Raw genomic sequence first — 20,632 nt, forward strand, 5'->3', positions numbered from 1 at the left:
TAGGTCAATTATACATACACCAACAATTAATTTTAGGTCAATTATACATGCTTTATAATTTCTTTATTGTTTGGGTGATTCATAAAGAAATGAAATTAAAGTTGCAACGATATCATTTAGTATCAACTATTTTGCTTCGTGTGTTCTAAATTTGTATTGTTTATTTTTATTTGATAATGTGTAATTGCAACTTCAATTCATTGATAGTGTATTATAATTTTAATATGTTGCAGTAATGGCTCGTCTGCCATTAATTGCACAAAGTGTGAGGCGTAAAAGAATTGGTCTTGCTTTGACATTATGGTTGGAAATCTGTAGAATTGCGATTTGGTTCTTGTTTAGAATGGGTGCCAGCCTTAGCCTACAGACTTATCAACCAAGGATTAGGTCCTATACCTTAGATTTTTATGCAAAACGGGATTGTGTGAAGAGGCTTGTATATGCTAGTGACGAGACTTGTATTGAACAAGTTAGGATGAATAGAACTGCCTTTTGTAAACTATGTGAGATGTTAGAATCGATAGAGGGATTGAAGTCGTCAAGGTTCATGCTTGTTGATGAGCAAGTAGCAATGTTTTTACATATCATCTCCCATCACCTGAAAAATTGAGTTATCAAGCATCACTTTAGAAGGTCCGGGGAAACTGTAAGCAGAGAATTTCATAGTGTTTTAGATGCTGTCATACGCTTACAAGATGTCTTATTTAAAAAGCCGGAGCCAATTACAGCCGACTCTTCTGACACAAGGTGGAAATGGTTTAAGGTAGTAAACTGAGTTTTATATATAGCTTGTACAAGATTTAGTTAACTTAGATTTAAATTAGTATTCTAACACAAGGTTTTATATCATGTGATATAGAATTGCTTAGGTGCTCTTGATGGAACCCACATAAAGATTAGGGTGCCAACAGTTGATAAACCTAGATATCGAACCCGAAAAGGTGACATAGCAACAAATATGCTAGGTGTTTGTACACCTGAGATGCAATTTGTTTATGTTCTTCCTGGTTGGGAAGGTTCAGTTGCCGATGGACGGGTGCTCCGAGATGCCATCAGTAGAAGACATGGACTAAAAGTTCCTCATGGTACAGTGTATACTTAGAGGAATTTGAATTATTCATTAAGATCAAACTTTGTTTGCTGAATTAATCATTTTTTAGCCAATTTATTTTATAGGTTGTTATTATCTAGTTGATGCTGGATACACAAATTGTGAGGGATTTCTTGCACCATTTAGAGGACAGCGATATCATCTGAACGAGTGGCGTCAGGGTTATCAGCCAAGTTCTCCGCAAGAGTTTTTTAATATGAAACATGCCTCAGCACGTAATGTCATTGAAAGATGCTTTGGCTTATTAAAACTTAGATGGGGAATACTTAGAGTCCATCGTTTTATCCTGTCTGGTGTACAATAGAATTATTATTGCATGTTGTTTGCTCCATAATTTTATTCGAACCCATATGAGTATTGATCCCATTGAAGCGGAGGTGGGAGAAGGATTACCTACTAATGTGGTGGATGACGATGAACCGAATATCACAAATATTCATCCATCGGATGCTTGGGCAACTTGGAGGATGGAACTAGCCAACCAAATGTTCGATGAATGGCAAGCATCTAGAAATTAGTTAGGTTTAGGGACAAATTCAGTTTGAATTAATTTGTTGATGCTATTTTATGTAACTAGTTTATGAAACTTTGGTGGTCTTTGATTAAAATTCTGTAATATACTAAACTTTGTTGAATTATAATTTAATTATCTTTTCATTCAGCATGTGTTATAAATTTAAATTTAGTATTGAACTACCGATATAATATTATAAACTGTTCACCCAACAATTAAATGATATTCAAAATAGTAAATAATGTTAATTTTTTTTCTTAAGAACAATATGTCAGGTGTTCCACCAACGGGTGCTTCTTCTCAAGCTTCTCGAGGAAGCAAAAGAAAATGGGTTCCAGAGGAGGATGCAGCCTTGGTTTCTTGCATGGTGGATTTGCACAATGTAGGAACATTTAATGTCGATCTAGGGTTCAAAGCGGTTATTTGAACGAGCTAGAGAAAATGCTAGAAAAGGCTTTACCAAGGGCAATGTTGAAGGCGAAACCAAATATTGAATCTCAGATTAGGTGCCTAAAAAGGGAATGGTCAGTCGTCTACGACATGCTTAATGGTCAAAACAACAATGGTTTTGGTTGGGACGAGCATAGGCAGCTCGTTGTTGCTGAAGATGCAGTTTGGGAATCATATGTAAAGGTAAAATGTATTTCAAGTATTTATTTGTTTTTTACAAAACTTATAACTTAAATGATTTCCTCATTTTTTTTAGAGTCACAAAGAAGCCTCTCAGTTCAGACATCGTTCTTTCCCTTACTACAACCAGCTTACTGCGATATACGCAAGAGATCGGGCGACTGGGAAAGACGCTCAAACAGCTGCTGATGTTCTTGAAGAAATACATGCTGAGGATGAACATACTACAGATATGAATGAAGAGAGAAACATATTCTATGACTGCGAAGCTGAGGTCTCTTTAGACGACATGGATGTTTCTAGTATAGATCCGCGAGGAGATAGAGACCAAGGGGGTTCCTCATCTTCAAACAAGAGAAAGAAGAAATCTGATGCTCGTGATAATGTGTATTCTTCATTTGAGGAGGCTGCCACCTTGTTGGGGGAAAAAATCCAGGCCGTTGGCGATAAAATCAGTATGAGTATTGCCTCCGAGGTGCTAGTTCAGCAGAAGTCAGAAGAAAAGATGGAAGAGAAATCTTCAAATTTATATTCAGCCTTATGGTCAATTGAAGGTTTAACCGACGATCAGCGGTATGATGCTTTGAGTAAAATTCCCGATCATCCAACTCAAATGATCGTTTTCTTGATTTACCTTCTTTGTCTGATTGGAATGGGTCAAGATTTCTTTCTCACCATTAAATATCAATGTTCAAACTTTTGATGTTGTAAAACTATATAACATATGGATTATGATGTACAATTTCATTTTCATCTAACTTTTCTTAGTATAAGTTAATTATGTTTATGCGAATATAATTCTCAAATTATCTTGATCTTAGTAAATTCATAAGAACATTTATGAAATTATATTTAATAATAATTATTTTAAATTGTATTTAATCATATATTTTAATTAAAATATATTTAATATTAATTATAGTATCATATATTATGATTTGAATAAATTATATAAGAATATGAATTATTAAGAATTTTATTAAATTATATATTTTAATTAAAATATATTTAATAAAAATTATGTTTAAATATGATTAAATTATTTATTACCTGATAATAATAATCTTATTAAAATTTAGATAACAATAACAATAATCATTTACCAAAACAAATTTATGCTAATTATAAGAATATTATTAAATTATATATTTTAATTAAAATATATTTAATAATAATTATGTTTAAATATGATTAAAATATTTATTATCGATAATAATAATCTTATTAAAATTTAAATAACAATAACAATAATCATTTACCAAAACAATTTTATGCTAAGGGTATTCTAGTCATTTTAGTTTTTTCCATTATGCTATTACACCTCTATTCCATTCAACCAAACACAAGATTACTATTACGCCTCTATTCCATTACATTCAACCAAACAATTGGATTAACTATTACACCTCTAATCCAATACACCTCTATAAATTAACACGAACAAGTTTTAAAATAATATAAAATAAAATAAAATGAATAGCATGCAAAGGAGGAAATTTAAAATTATCAATATGCAATAAATTACATGCATAAAATTTCGTCATAACAATATATATACGAGTTTGCAATAGAATTAAAGGAAAATAAAAGAAATACTATGTGAAATTATAATATTAAAATAAATTTTGAAGCAAATATATATAATATATATAATATACCAAATAATATACATACATTAGTCTAAATAAGTAATATATATATATATATATATAAAGTGAAAAGTTTAATAATAATATAAATAATAATATATAATGATATAGAAGTTTAATAACATATAGTAATATGTATATAAAAAAATGAAAATAAAATAGAATAAAGGACTAAAATACAACGTGCGAATTACATGGAGGGCCAAATGAGAAAATATTCCCTCCCTTCTATAACGCTTTAGTATGGACTAAATTGAATAAAAAAAGCAAATGCACGCCTAAATTTAAAAGGGAATAAAACAGTAAAAAAGGACCAGATCGCAATGCGCCTGAAAGGAGGAAGGGTCGTCTGCGCAAATAACCCGAATTACAGAAACACGCGGATCCTTCCTCGGGTCGGGTCACCGCGCGGGTTATTGAAGCTTAATGGCTAATACGGCGCCGTTTTAGGGCCACTGGAACAGGCCCTAAACGGTGTCGTTTTATGCACTAAATAAAATACCCTCTTAACCCTCAAATCAGAACCCTAGGCTAGCTTAAACACCAGCCCCCAAAGCCACCCTTTTTTTCTTGCGCCGCTTCACAATCGAAACCCCCCCAAATTCATTCCTATCTGAACGGAGGAGGGCTTCATCGACGTACCGACCCAGGTACCAACTCTAGTCCCCTTCTTCCTTTTATTTTTGTTTTTCGTATCAAAGAAAGAAGAAAAATCAAAAGAAAAGTGCAGTAGAAAAATGCAGAAAAAAAATAAAAAAGAAAAAATAAATGGTCAATCACCTTTTCAAAAACTCTGTTTTTTCTTTTCTCTCAATATTTTCTTTTCTTTTGTATTCAATCTGTGTATCCAAGAGAATCCTCTACAGTGTTTTTTTAATCGGCCTTATATCCGAATCCAATAGAAGAGAAAAAAATCAAAATCAAAATAAAAGAATAAAAATCCATCCCTTTTCTCTGCTATTTTTTCTATTTTATATTTTCTGTTGCTCTTGTTGGTGTTGTTTGTCTGTTTGCTTCGCAGGTACGCCAGCTGAAGACGCACGTGGCGTGGACGGAGGTGGCCGTACGGAGGCGCGTTGGCTGCGGCGCTGGAGGCTATCAGAAACCCTAGGGTTTCTGTTTTCGTTTTGGGCTTCAATGCAATTGGGCCGGAGTATTTGGGTTTGTAACCGGGTTTGGAGATTGGGCTAATTAGGCTTAGGTTAGGTTTGGGTTTGTAACCGGGTTTGGAGATTGGGCTAATTAGGCTTAGGTTAGGTTTGGGGTAGGGTTTGGGTCTGGTGTTGGGTTTCTCGGGTTTGGGTATTGTATTGGGTGTTAGATTAAAACAATTTGGGCCATGCTGGGCCCATGTCTTTGGACTTTGGACTTTTAAATGTTGATTTGGTTTATATTTTTTTGATATTTTTTGTTTATTTATTTTGGATTTGGGCCGCGTAAATTGGGCCTGTTACAGCTACCCCTCTTTGCTCATTGTCGTGTAGCAGGAATGAAGCAAAGACTAAAAATGGCCAATATTGCCCGGTCACACTGGATCTTGGTGATCTTCTTCTTTGAGTTGCCTCATTCCAACCTACTGCATCTTCAAGGTATAGGAATTGGTGCTTCGATCCACTCCACTGTAACATCAGGGGGATTGGATTCGTAACTCGTAACTTTGGAAAGTAAGATTCGCCATCGTGGATTTAGTCTTTTTAACTGCAATGTCGGGGAAGCAAGATTCACTGTTGTGGCTTTAATATGCTTTACTGCACTGCCTGGGAATGTAAGATCTGTAATTCTTCAGTCTATTCCACTATAATCTCAGGGAGATAAGACCTGATGCGATCTACTCTACTGTAACTTCAGAGAGATAAGATCCTTTATTTTAATCCGCTTCACTGTAATCTCAGGGAGATAGGATTACTAGCTTCAATTTGCTCCGCTGTAATATTAGGGAGATAAGATTTCAAGCTTCAATCTGATGCGATCTACTCTACTGTAACTTCAGAGAGATAAGATCCTTTACTTTAATCCGCTCCACTGTAATCTCAGAGAGATTGGATTACTAGCTTCAATCTGTTCCGCTGTAATCTCAAGGAGATAAGATCTGAAATTCTTCGGTCTATTCCACTCTAATCCCAGGGAGATAAGACCTGACGCGATCTACTCTACTGTAACTTTAGAGAGATAAGATTCTTTACTTTAATCTGCTCCGCTGTAATATCAGGGAGATAGGATTACTAGCTTCAATCTGCTCCGCTGTAATATCAGGGAGATAAGATCTGAAATTCTTCGGTCTATTCCACTGTAATCTCAGGGAGATAAGACCTGATGCGATCTACTCTACTGTAACTTCAGAGAGATAAGATCCTTTATTTTAATCCACTCCACTGTAATCTCAAGGAGATAGGATTATCAGCTTCAATCTGCTCCGCTGTAATCTCAGGGAGATAAGATTTGTCACCTTCGATCTGCTCCGCTACTGCTTAGGGAGACCAGATCTGTCACCTTCGATCTGCTCCGCTACTGCTTAGGGAGACAAGATCTATCCCTAAGATCTGTCACCTTCGATCTGCTCCGCTACTGCTTAGGGAGATAAGATCTGTCACATTCATCTGCTCCGCTACTGCTTAAGGAGACAAGATCTGCAATTTCCAACCTATTCCACTGCTGACCAGGGAGATAGGTTATTGTGATTTCACCGATCTGTTCTTTGGGGAACATGACCTGTATAATTCGTTTATGAACTTAATTATGCCTAATGATTAGGATGTCATGATCAAAATGTATCAAATGCTCCTAACTAGACATGTGTGAATGGTGTTTGCATGAATACAAAATTTTATTTTTCCGAGAATAATCCCGCTTAGGTTGTCATTACTCGAAGTTTATTAAGGCTTTGCGACTGACGTGCTGTAATGCGTTCTCGCTTGACCAGCTTCTTCAAAGAATCACTTAGTCAGATTGCCCCACTGTAAACCTTAAAGTTTAATTTATGGGGGCGCAAAATTTGTACCATCATTCTCCCACTGTAATCCAAGGGTAGAAATATGATTTTCCTCAATCCTCTCTTATCACAATTCAAGGATACATGATCTGAATCATTCTGGTTCCCTACACCATTCCCAGTGTGTCGTACCAAAGACTTATGTGCAAATGAAGGCTCTCTTCTCCGAGGTAACCTCTTCCTATTGCCTGATGATCATTGCTTGCTTGTTCATTTAAGCCTTGTCATTAACCCGTCATCTTATCATTTTGTTCAACCAATGCATTTGACAACGAAATTCAAAGAGAAAGTCTAAATTTAGACTATTCCTTCTCAAATTTCCAACCCTTAAATTTGGTGTGTTCTAAATAATAGTCCTGTTTCAGGCTCCTATATTATTTAGAAACGTTTCAGAGTAATATGCAAAACTTCCTTTGTGAAAGTTTTATTAGTCCATTAATCATTATTCCAATGCAACATGTTTGCAAAAAAAAAAAGGGTCATAATCAATGGATAAGACTAAAGTTGGTTCTGAGCATAGCTCAAAAGAACAAATTATCGAAAGTAGTAAAGAAGGATGACAAAGGAATTAATTGGGAATGTATATCTTGGAAAAGAAAAAGGTATTCCAAGAACAACAAATAATATGAGAATTGGGTGCCCCAGATATCGCAGCTTGAACTTCTCCGTACAAACTTTCTGAAGACCATTTTGAGTTGGACATGTGTTTAGGAGATCTACAGTGCTTTGTCGATGCCCCAAAATGTCGCTTATCCTTTCCTGTTGATTCAGGCATAGCAAGATCACCACATGCCCCAATCTGATCAAAATTTGGATTGCTCTGATCACATCATGCCCCATTCGATATTTGAGCTGCCCTTTTCGGGTTTTCAACTCAAATCCCCTTTGGCCTAAGGTGCCATTTGCGGGTTTTCCCCTTAGCCTCACCGTCGTCACTTTTCATTTTTCATTTTTCATTGTCATTTTTCATTTTTTTTGAAGAATCAAGGCACTCTTTGCAGGCTTTCATCTTGGTCCCTTCTCCTTCTTAAGGTGAAGTAATTTTTGACTGAATCTGAGTTTACAGGATTTGGCGAGTTTTACCATCTATCCTACTCAAGATCAGAGCTTCTCCGGAAAGCCTTTGGCATCCATTTTCCTCTAAAACCCTTTTGTGTAGGAAGAATCTTTATCTAGATTAGGTCCCCCTTATGGAATTCTCTGAGGTGACCCTGTTCATTATGGGCTCGTATCATTTGTTTCTGGTACATCCAACCCTAAAGAATAGCTTTTAACCTCTTTCCTAGGTTCGACTGATTACATCGCGATTGGATCCATTCTGCTTCATCCAACTCTAGCTCAACTAATACCCGGAGAGAAAGGATTTCAATAGGTAAAACTACCTAAACCCCGCAAGCCAAAGAGAAAGGTATTACCCCGGTACAGATGTTAGACAAGCAAGGAAGACAAATTGTAATTTCTCATGCCAATCCTTGTAAGTCTCAGTCATTTTCCTTCAATTTTTTATGTTCATCTCTAGGCAATTCAGTGACGAATCACAGTGTCCACTTCTGAATTGATTTCAGACCTCAGCTATCGTGCTATTGTCCAAGTTCAATACCATCTTCTCTGGAATTCTATATAAGCATATGATGACATTGACATATGAAACAGCCTCTAATGATTTCAAAGATGAAGCAATGCCCATTAGAAGTCTTCGATAACGGTGATGACCATGCCCCATTTTGCTCAAAATTTGAGTCGCCCTTTTCGGGTTTTCAACTCAAAACCACCTTTGGTCACTAAGCGCCCTTTGCGAGTTTTCGCTTTGGCCTCTCCTTTTCTTTTTTCTTTTTCATTCTAATTTTTTCATCTAGATTTCTCTTTTTTCATTCTTCTTTTTTTTTCTCATTTTCATTTTGATCTTGATTTTGATTGATTTTTCTTTTTTTTTTTTTGCTTCTGCTTTTGACTTTGATTTTTCTCTTTCTTTCTTTTTTTTTGTTGAATCTGGCCTCATAGAATTTGGCAAGTCCTTGTTATCCCTTTTTTACCAGAACTATTGCTTCTCAATAAAGTTTTACACATAAGATCTTCCACTTTCACGTCGTATGCGAAAGATCTTTTGGTACCAAATTTCTTTCATAGAGCCTTCTGGGGCGAAACTACGATAGAAAGCTTTGGATCCTCCTCTTCCAATAGGATAAAATCCAACAAAACTTGAAGAGGTGGAAACTCGACTTCAAATGGGCAAAGCTATGCTGAGCCAACGAGAGAGGCATTGCCCCGGCAATGAATTGCATCACTCATACTGCAAATTTCTGACATCGCCCTATTGTGCAGATTTCATTATCAGCGGTTAAACCGGGCATATCCTGGTATAACCATACAAAGGCCTATTTGAACTCTAGAGGTGACTCGACGAGGCCCTACTTTGTTTCTCCAGCCATGCACGTTTCTTTGAGGTCGCAATCTCTATTATCTCCTTATAGGGTAAAATTTCCTCTCTACCATCCTCAACAAGTCAGAAGATAGGTTACAATCCATGAAATTTTCAAAGTCACGAAATCCCTCTAAACACATGCATCGTTCAAAAAGAAAATCTAGGTCTGTAGCAGAGTCATTCACGTAATTGATATCTGGGAACCCATAATAAGTACCGAAGAATGTACAAAAGAATGTATAAATTCATGAATAATACAATATGATTATGAATGAATGAATGATGTGGAAGAAAATCCAAAAGAATAAAATAATCAGAAATAATTATTCGAAAAGAATGAAATAACATTAGCTTGAAAGTGATCGCAAAGATGTATTTCACTAGAATAATAACGTTCAGACATTAGCCTATTTCACAAAGGAAATCTCTATCATTTTTAGGCTAAAAACAACAAAAATGTTCTGAACATTACTCTAAATAAGTTCTAAAAACTACAAGGCTTTCTTCCGTAGTCTAATTGCTTAGAGCACTCCCAAATTTATAAGGGCGGATATCTAACAAGATCCCTTCTTCAGTTGCTTTTCGTCGATGTGAACATTTCCCACTCTTCTCCATGCATTGCATTCACCCCATTGTCAATCATGATTGGGTAGCAGATTTTCTACACGGGAGGAATCATCAAATTTGACGACGCCCATACTGATAAGCCTTTCAATTACTTTTTTAAAGGCAATGCAATTTTCTATGGAATGCCCCGTATTTTCCGCATGATAATCGCATTGTGCATTTGCGTCGTGCTATCTGGGGTATGGAGGCTGTGGAGGTTTTGAGTAGAGAGGGGCAACAATGTGCGCATCGAATAAGCTTTGATACAGCTTCTTATACGACATGGGAATTGACGTGAACTGGAGGTTCTCGGTGCCTTGTTTCACATAAAATTCTTGTCTTGATGAACCTTGTTGATTAGTAACCACCTTCCCTGGTTGGTTCACTGTAATTGACTTGTTGTATGTACTCACATGGTTCACTTCATTCTCCTTTTTCTTTGGGACTGACCTTCTATCATCCTCCTTATTCCCCATCTTCTTCGGGGCCTTTGTAGTATCTAGGTACTCCACCCTCGATTGCTTTATTTTTGCTAGGTTATCAATAGCAACAGGAAAATTGTTCCTCCAATTGGATCTTAGGCCCATCAAGCAACTCACTGGTGTTACTGTACCAGTCTGATATCGTTGAGATTTGATGGTAAAGAGTGCCCCTTGTGGGCGCCTATCTGGCTAGACCTGGTCACTTGTCGGAGTACAATCTAGGGAATAGGCGAGATCCTCATTATCAACCCCAAAGTGGACCACCGGGTCTTTCATTTTTTCTAACTCTCTAGCTAGCAGTCGGTTGAACTGGCTCATCATGGTTCTCTGTAATTTTAGCATCTGATCTCTCATCTCCTGTTGAAATTCTGTCAATTGCTCCTGCATCTGGATCTGCATTCACTCTAATTTTTCCAACCTTTGTTCCATGTCTCTAGCTTGGATACCATAAGGGTGTTTGGTTGGTTGGTTTTCCAGATTAGCTGAGATAAATTTACTCAATTAGACCCTTTCAATGGACTTTAATGCATGTAATGCGAATGCATGAAATGTATGCCTAAAGAGACGTTGATTCTGATCCAATTACATTTAAGAAACTTTTCTAGAAAGCAAATTCTTTTACATAAAATGGATACATGTACGACCTCACCCTCATATTCCAAGAAACAACATCGATCTTTTTCTTCATCCACACTAATTTCCAATAGACGTCACTGCTAGCTCCTTTTCTTGATCTTGGTCGCGATCCATCATCTGCCCCTCTTCAGAAAGCTCGTCAGCTTCTTTAAGGGAGTTGGAACGTCGAAGGCTCTTAGGCGATCACCTGGAATCCTTAGGCTACGGAGCAAGGTCACAAACTCTTCCATCGCCATTCTTGTGTTTCTCAGAATATATTCGGGAAGTCGTATTGTTTTCCACTTTATCAAGGAATTCGTATTCCATGACAAGCTTTCTAATTTAGTAATCGGACTTGAATCAATACATTTTTCCAAAGATACAAATGCAATGCAATCATAATCAAAGCACAACAAAAGGGGTTAGTACAAAATAGAAGCAAACAAGGAAAACAGAAAGTACCTAATCAGGTAACCACTAGGGATTTGGAGTGGCTCTACCTAGGTTAAGTTCCTAAGTCCACTATATGAGGGTTGGTTCTAAAGTCAAGATACCCAAACCAGCGGATTCCTCGATCTTCACCCATTATAGGCTCATACAGACCGAGTTCGGTTCAGGGGAATACATTTCCCTATGGCTGCACGGAGATGAAAATCTCACGAAGACATAGGTACGGATGTATCCTGAAAGTGATTCATTATCCTGAACGGAGATGAAAACCTCACGAAGGAGTAGCTTCTCACTCCCACTTAAAAGGACAAGACTAAACAGTCTTATGCAATATGATGCCAAAATATACGACTCAATTTACAATAATCATGCAAGCAAGTGCAAAGAAAGAACCGTAATTTTTCAAATCAATTTTCAACAATAAGACAGAAAATAATCAATTTTATGGCTTGACTTTCTAAATGTCCCCAGTGGAGTCGCCAAGCTGTCGAAACCATTTTTGAATTTGAAAAACAGGGATAGACTTTTAAAATGAAAACGGAAATGGGAGTCGCCACCGATATTTTATTGTGGTGTAATCGGATCACCTTGAAAATAATTTTAGGTCTGTGAATTTTGAGAAAAAAAAGGTTCGGGAGTCGGTTACGCACGAGAAAGGGTTAGGACCCTCGTAACGCCTAAAATTGGTCGTTTGATTAATGTCTTAATGTCGAAAATTTGAAAAGATTTTAAAATACGATCCTTTTATTTTGAATAAAATGAATTGGAATATAAATCTCATTTGTTTTTAAAAAATAAATTGTTACACTCAGTAAGTTAGAGTGCAACATTTCAAATCCTCAAAATTAAGCTTATCCTTTGATTTTTAAAACCTATGCATTTTGAGAAGGATATCCGATTATTTGGGTCAAATGAGAAAATCGAAACCCAGTAAGTTAGGGTTCGATTTCACAAAATTCCTAAATATTGAACATTGCCTTTATTTTTTAAAATCCTTATCTCGAGAAAATAACATGTCATATCCAATGCGTTAGAACACAACGTGTCGAATTTCCGAGAATGGGTTTTTATTTAAAATTTGTATGTTCGAAAAAATTTCGATTATTTAGATTCGACGAGAAAAATTGGAACCCAATACGTTAGGGCTCAATTCTCTCGAGGATTCCAAACTTCGAGTATTTTGAAGATTTTTGAATAAATTGGTTTTAATACTTAAACGATATTTGACGTAACCTTTTAAACGAATGAAGAACGATTGAATAATAATGTACAACGCGAAATAATTGTTCGTAAGCTAAAACGTATACTAATGAATGTCAGACAATCAATAAAGATAATATACAATACAACAATAATAAGAATCTCATATTATGTGTTGGGCAAATGCTAATATTAAAAGCTAAAAATTAAAAGGAATATCAAGTAAATTAACACGAACAAGTTTTAAAATAAAATAAAATAAAATGAATAGCATGCAAAGGAGGAAGTTTAAAATTATCAATATGCAATAAATTACATGCATAAAATTTCGTCATAACAATATATATATATGAGTTTGCAATAGATTTAAAGGAAAATAAAAGAAATACTATGTGAAATTACAATATTAAAATAAATTTTGAAGCAAATATATATAATATATATAATATACCAAATAATATACATACATTAGTCTAAATAAGTAATATATATATATAAAATGAAAAGTTTAATAATAATATAAATAATAATATATAATGATATAAAAGTTTAATAACATATAGTAATATGTATATAAAAAAATCAAAATAAAATAGAATAAAGGACTAAAGTACAACGTACGAATTACATGGAGGGCCAAATGAGAAAATATTCCCTCCCTTCCATAACGCTTTAGTATGGACTAAATTGAATAAAAAAAGCAAATGCACGCCTAAATTTAAAATGGAATAAAACAGTAAAAAAGGACCAGATCGCAATGCGCCTGAAAAGAGGTAGGGTCGTCTGCGCAAATAACCCGAATTATAGAAACGCGCGGATCCTTCCCCGGGTCGGGTCACCGTGCGGGTTATTGAAGCTTAATGGCTAATACGGTGCCGTTTTAGGGCCACTAGAACAGGCCCTAAACGGTGTCGTTGCATTAAATAAAATACCCTCTTAACCCTCAAATCAGAACCCTAGGCCAGCTTAAACACCAGCCCCCAAAGCCACCCTTTTTTTCTTGCTCCGCTTCACAATCGAAAACCCCCTCTAAATTCACTCCGATCTGAAAGGAGGAGGGCTTCGGCGACGCATCGACCCAGGTACCAACTCTAGTCTCCTTCTTCCTTTTATTTTTGTTTTTCATATCAAAGAAAGAAGAAAAATCAAAAGAAAAGTGCAGTAGAAAAACGCAGAAAAAAAGAAAAAAGAAAAAATAAATGGTCAATCACCTTTTCAAAAACTCTGTTTTTTCTTTTCTCTCAATATTTTCTTTTCTTTTATATTCAATCTGTGTATCCAAGAGAATCCTCTACAGTGTTTTTTTAATCGGCCTTATATCTGAATCCAATAGAAGAGAAAAAATAAAAATCAAAATAAAAGAATAAAAATCCATCCCTTTTCTCTGCTATCTTTTCTATTTTCTATTTTCTGTTGCTCTTGTTGGTGTTGTTTGTCTGTTTGCTGCGCAGGTACGCCAGATGGAGATGCACGTGGCGTGGACGGAGGTGGTCGTATGGAGGCGCGTTGGCTGCGGCGCTGAAGGCTATCAGAAACCTTAGGGTTTCTGTTTTCGTTTTGGGCTTCAATGCAATTGGGCCGGAGTATTTGGGTTTGTAACCGGGTTTGGAGATTGGGTTAATTAGGCTTAGGTTAGGTTTGGGCTAGGGTTTGGGTCTGGTGTTGGGTTTCTCGGGTTTGGGTATTGTATTGGGTATTAGATTAAAACGATTTGGGCCATGCTGGGCCCATGTATTTGGACTTTGGACTTTTAAATGTTGATTTGGTTTATATTTTTTGATATTTTTTGTTTATTTATTTCGAATTTGGGCCGGGCAAATTGGGCCTATTACACCTGTCTAAGAGCCCCACCGTTTGGCCTAATAGGCTCAACTTGATTAGGGTCGAGTTTGGACAAGAATTTTCGCACATTGAGTCAGCCTGGCCTAAATTAAATTTAAATAATAAAAATATTTGTAATTTTAATTAAATGAAAAAGTATTTATAATATTTATTAAAATTAAAATTTTTAATTTTTAATTATTTTATGAATAGTGGAATGGGCTTTTTGGGTGGGTTGAGCTGATTTGAAAACGGCCAGGGCTTGAAAAAAATTTTGAACTTGGCCTCGGCTCGACCATGGACACCTCTAGTGTAAACCACGAAATATGTATATTAGTTTTTTTTTAACACACATCTTCAGTCCTTCTTAATTTCGATATTGATTAAATTAGTCTCTCTAAAAAAATCAGAGCGATTTAATCCCTATCAAATTCAAAAGTGAGCAACCAAGGATAATTAATCACAATAATTAATGTTTCCTATAAATTGTACATAATTTTGATTAATATAATAACAAATTAAGGCCTCAATGTTTACGTATTCTTTCAATTTGGTTTTGATTCTAAAATAATTACTTGAAAAAATGTATAAAATTTTAAAAGTCTAAAATTCAAAAAATACATGTAAAAAAAAATTTAGCTCCTTATACATATAAATAGATAGAATGTGTAAACTTGAAGGGATAAATTTGTTATTGTACCAATCAAATTATTTAAAATGGATGAAAAACATTAGTGTTGTGATTAATTGTCCTTAGATGCCCATTTTAAAAAATGACAAGAATTAAATTGCTCAGATTTTTTTTGGGAGTGACTAATTTGCTTAATATTGAAATTGAGAAGGATTGAAACTCGCCATATGCAACATGTTACTTGGATGAAAAGTGTCAATCCTGTGGTTCTTCCAACTCCACATTTGAACATCTTTACCTCTATTGTAAACATCTTTTTCTTTTAGAATGCCTTTCCAGATCTAGGAATAAGATGATTTAGCTTTCATTTGATGGAAAGGAGTGAAGGACATAATCTATCACCCTTTCCAAATTACAGAGTTCCCAAATGACTAAAGCTCTAATTGTTGGGTCAATGGGACCCCCCCGTGGCGCAGTGGAAAAAATTATTCCAATGATCCAAACTAAGAATCCATGCACGAGGAAGGAACCATTGCTATTTTAATCCCATTCGTGTGCTGTCGATCCAAAGCCGCAACAGAGTCGTCCCGGCCTCTACGTAGTTCACCTTGTTGCTAATGAATGAACAAAAACTCTTACTGAACATTTTAGAGAGGTTTTTCGGAAAGAAATGCAGTTGCTAGACCTAAGTTCTTTTTCTTTTGTGGTTAATGTTGGTTAATACTTTTCTGCACCCTAGGATTTTATTTTATGATTCATTTCCTTTTATTTAATATTCCTTAAAATAATAAAAATGGAATCCCCTTTTTGGTGCCAGAATATATATGAAAATATCACACTGTAATATCATTTCCAAAAGGATATTAATTTCCATATTTTTATGTTTGACCGAAATTAATTATTATAATACATTATTTTAATAATTTCGTAAACAAATCATAATTAATAATTTATATGAATTAAATTCATACATTTATTTTAATTATGCTCTCTATTCTTGTACAACGAATTTGTACATATATTGTGTTTATTATTTAACTATCAAATTAAATTAATTCAATAATTAATATAATTCTCATGACAGTTAAATTTAATACCAACTGTGCTTAGATTCTGTTCATTTCAACCATAGGGTGTGACCTTGTAAGCTCTTGTAACATTGGTAGTAATACTGGAACACTTCTAACGTTACAAGCAATGAGTGGCATCTAACAATGCATCATCGCTACCCAGGTTACAAGAAGTCGTGGTTTAACATAACATTTCTATGATAAATTATCATGTATTATATCATTTTGTCCTTTATATCTTGATTAGACACAAGTCATAGAATAGTCACACTTGCAAAGTCCAATCTCATGTTTCTTGTTACCCGAAGTAAACTACAATAAACAAATGAGTGTAATATCTCATATTAGCTTATTTGAGCATGGCCATGCATTTCTAGTCTCACTTTACCAAGTTGCCTAAGATATATGACTCACTATGTTGATCAATCATATCCCACTACATAGATTGTGGCATACCCAACACCAGTCTTTATGGTACAACCTGTTACAGTAGACGTTTGACTGTATGAAAATATATAACTCGCTATGTTGAGACAATGATGATCTCAAGTGTAAGGATCGTATACATAGTTATCACTATGAGTAATGTTGTGACTGTTACGTAATAATCCAAGAAATATACTCATAACGGGCCAGTCCAATATGTCATTCTCTAACATATACTCATGTATTGATTTTGACAGCCTATGTTAATGACAACACTTTGTCATCAACCAACTACTTGTTAGTCTTAATGCATTATTGTTGTCCAAGCCTACAATAATACTCGACTAAGGACCTTTTAAGAATAATCATATTATTCTCAAGACATTATTATAAAACAATTTATTTATATACACGTAAAAGAAGCTGAAATAATAATTGCAATGCGTTATATTAATAAACAAGGTAAAACATGTATGTTATTACAATCATCTCATGATTGGTCTTTGGGCATACTCTAATACTAATAAACCCATATTTTTCAAATATTAAAAAAGAGAAGAAAGATGATCATTTGGTCTTCCATGGATCTTCATATGATGACCATAGCTTGATCCCGATTAATTCCACTAATTACTTGAATGTATCACAAAAAATGTAACCGACAATCAATGCTTAAAACATAATGCACATTTTAATTTATTGAAAGCATGATGAAAGCCTTACCAGGAGAGGTTTTGGCCTTAAGAACAACACCTTAGACAACCTTATGTATACACAATGAAAACTTAGAGAGGACCCAGATTAAAAAAATGCAAAAATTAAGGCAAAACAAATTAGTGAATAAATTCATAAATGAATTTAGAATAAATTCAACTTGGGTCATGTCTAATGTATCATCAATTGAGACAATCATATCTATGTCTCTATTTATGAGAGTCCATCCTACTCCGATAGCGAAGGCAAGCTATCTCTCCAACTGGACTTATAGATGACATAATAGTTCCTATTATTTGAACCATTTGCTCAATTTGATTCTACAAACTATGGTCAATTTAGATTACCTACTAAAATAATTTATCTTCTTGAATTACAATCCATCCATATAATACAACTTAATATTAATTAAACCTTAGGTAATCAATGAACCAATATTTGCTTACACATTTTGTTTTACTTGCAAAAACCATTAGGGATAGTATGCCATAGAAATAATAAATAACATCTATTTATTTTTAGAAATAATTAGTTTGGTCATTTCAATCAAATTTGATAAATTGCTATACTAAGGGCATAAAAATTCAAACATGGTTTAAAAAAAGCTTTTAAATGATTTTAAAATGGACTTAAAGTCTTCAAAATTATTTATATAAAAAATATATATTTCTTTAATTGTTTCAAAATTTGTTTTATTAAATAATTTTAAGATTTTTGCTACGTATGTGCTCTAGTGGCATCTCTCATTCGTATAGGACGTCGGGATGAGTGAGGGCTATTACAGGATGACATGCCAGTCTAAAGCGTATTCGTGAAGCAACACATTAGCAATCTCTATAAAGTGTTTTAAGTGCTTAGTGTGGGGGTATGCCTTATATTTTTGGAGAAGCAGATGGCGATGTTGCGATGAAGAGGATCACAACGTCGTGATAACGCAACTTGGGATGTCACGACGTGTTCTCCTATTTCACAGTCGCATTTTAGACTTGAAACATGACTTCTTCTTTCAGTTAGACTTTGATTATTCTAGGGATATTTTAGTATGATTAGAACTCTAATCTTAGCCTATTTAAAGGGGCTATTGTATCATTGTTTTGAGATGCCAATCATAAAAGGTTTTTTTAGAGGGAGACAAGATGTAGTTGTATATGAGCTTTCGTGAGAGTTCGTGGTAATTATGGAGAGTATTTTATACCCCTTTTGTGAGTGCCCTATGAGATTTAGAAATTTGTTTATCGGTTTTCTTTTTGGGATTTTAAGCTTTATTTTCAGGGTTTGGGTAATGTACGTTTAGTACATTTAGGTTTATTTTCTCCATATTGTACTCTTATTTGTTTACTCATTTAGTGAAAAGCTGAAGCCTCTTTTGCCCTTGGTTTTTCCCTCTTTGAGAGTCTTTCACGTAAAAAATTTGTGTTTGTTTTTCTTCACTTTTACTATCTCGTTGTTTATACGAGTCGATCCCCAGCAAACTAGTATCAGAGCCTAGTTCAGCATCCATAGATCGACTCGTTCTGTGACACAACAATGATTTTTGATATCGAGAAGTCTGACGAATCACAAATTTTAATATATGGCATGAATTGTTATTTTGCATATGTTTCATAATCACAAAATTGTCAATTTATCATTATTTGAGATATATGAGGTATGTTGGAGCATGAACTGTTATTTTGCATGAATTGTTATTGAGTATGGACTAATATTTCAAATGAATTATTATTTTGAGCTTTCGTTTGGTAAGAACTGTTATTTCATATGAACAAATGTTTGGTTCAAATTGATAATTTATGTGATCTCCCATTTTATGCAAATTACTTATTATATGTGCACTGCTTATTGTATGAGAACTATTGTGTTGTGTGAGTTACTATTTTGTGTAGATTGTAATAATATGTGAATCGTTATTGTTTGTCACCCTTTTAACCTAACTGATGTGTTTATTTGTAGTATGTTTGAGCACTCACTAATTTTTTTATAAGCTCACCCACTCTTTTATAATATTGCAGTGACTTAGCTTGTGAAGAGGTGTGGGAGTGAGCCATCCAAGTGATCCAAATCGAGGCTATATCTAGGTATGTCGTTGTGTTCCCAAACCCAATGAGGAAGGCAATGTAGGACCAAGTCATAGGATTTAGTATTAGACTTATAATTTTTAGGTTGTAATTGGACACTATGGACTATTTAATTTTTTGGTTTAAAACTTTTATCATTGAGTCAGATAGATGATTGAATGATGGATTATGATTGTTTGATAATTGGTTTGAATAATTGTTCGACTAACTTGTAACTGCAGGTTGAAGAGTCACTGGTCATCAAGGTAAGCCTTAGATGTTTTATGTGTGATTTGGATACAAGTGGTTGGTATGCATGAGATGTAACACAAAATTTGGTCAAGTCATGTAAATTGTTAAATGTCTACTAACTAACTAATTAATAATGTTATTAGGTTGTGTAAGATGCTTTAATAAATTTTCCAAAAAAAGACTTATACGTTAAATCATACATACTATTGCTAAACTTTGTGAAATGGAGTTTTTCCCAACATATTACTATATATTACATTTTAAATCTAATTATATGTTTTTAAACTAAACGGTTTTTCAAGTCCCTACAAATATAGCCTTTTTAAAAAAATACCCTACTGCATGCATGTATGTTTAACTAAAGTTTTCAAGGTAATTGTCTGTTAAATATTAAATTGTGAATTAGCGTTGTTGATTGTTGATCAGGGTAGCGAAACGGAAGCATGATATTATGTTTTTATTAAATATTTCATGATTAATTGTGTGGTGTGATTGGTTCATTGGTGTGTTTTATGTGGTTTAAATGGAGAGTCACTTCGGTGGCTAATGTGAAGTTCAAAATTTGGGCCGGACCGTCTTGACCGAGTTTGGGGCGCTACATTTATTATTGGCTTAATGGTTAAGGGAAAGTAAAAAGATAGTGCAATTATCTATAAGACCCGAGTTCGATTCTCCTCGCTTGCATTTTTAGTGTAACACCCTAGGCGAATCCGACATTGCAAAGCATGGAAGAGACCTAAGCTATATAAAGGAGTAGCAACACTTATGTGGTAATAAGCCTTTTGGGGGTGTATGGGCGTTCCCAAGAACAAAGCCGTGAGGGCCATGTGCACCCAAAGTGGACATTATCCTACTGGGCTGGGTGTTGGCTATGACAAGCTTGAACTTCGGTCTCTAGGGAGAACTCTCTAACACTTAGACATTAAGCCTAATTTATTTCTTGTCAAACTATTTCAATTAACCCCTCTATATTTCGAGGCTTGACAAATAGAGTAA

The 20,632-nt window shown here is 34.7% G+C and overlaps 1 protein-coding gene and 1 long non-coding RNA gene across 2 annotated transcripts; both read left to right on the plus strand.

The window, feature by feature from the left end:
* Positions 1-865: 865 nt before the first annotated feature.
* On the plus strand, positions 866-1,415 carry LOC128033921 (protein ALP1-like). Its single transcript, XM_052622423.1, has 2 exons — positions 866-1,085; positions 1,177-1,415. Exons 1-2 carry the CDS (start codon positions 959-961, stop codon positions 1,413-1,415), a joined length of 366 nt encoding a protein of 121 aa, XP_052478383.1. The 5' UTR covers positions 866-958.
* A 3,254-nt stretch (positions 1,416-4,669) lies between these two features.
* Positions 4,670-14,438, plus strand: LOC105776322 (uncharacterized). Its single transcript, XR_001127956.2, has 2 exons — positions 4,670-5,105; positions 14,300-14,438. It is a non-coding gene; the product is annotated as an uncharacterized LOC105776322 (long non-coding RNA).
* The last annotated feature ends 6,194 nt before the right edge of the window (positions 14,439-20,632 follow it).

Source organism: Gossypium raimondii, chromosome 10, assembly GCF_025698545.1.
Source record: "Gossypium raimondii isolate GPD5lz chromosome 10, ASM2569854v1, whole genome shotgun sequence".
NCBI lineage: Eukaryota > Viridiplantae > Streptophyta > Magnoliopsida > Malvales > Malvaceae > Gossypium > Gossypium raimondii.

Bases quoted from the DNA above. Each gene is read 5' to 3' on its own strand.
- LOC128033921 (XM_052622423.1), top strand. From the start codon at position 959: ATGCTAGGTGTTTGTACACCTGAGATGCAATTTGTTTATGTTCTTCCT. The intron at 1,086-1,176 runs GTACAGTGTATA...TTTATTTTATAG, and splicing joins TGGACTAAAAGTTCCTCATG to GTTGTTATTATCTAGTTGAT.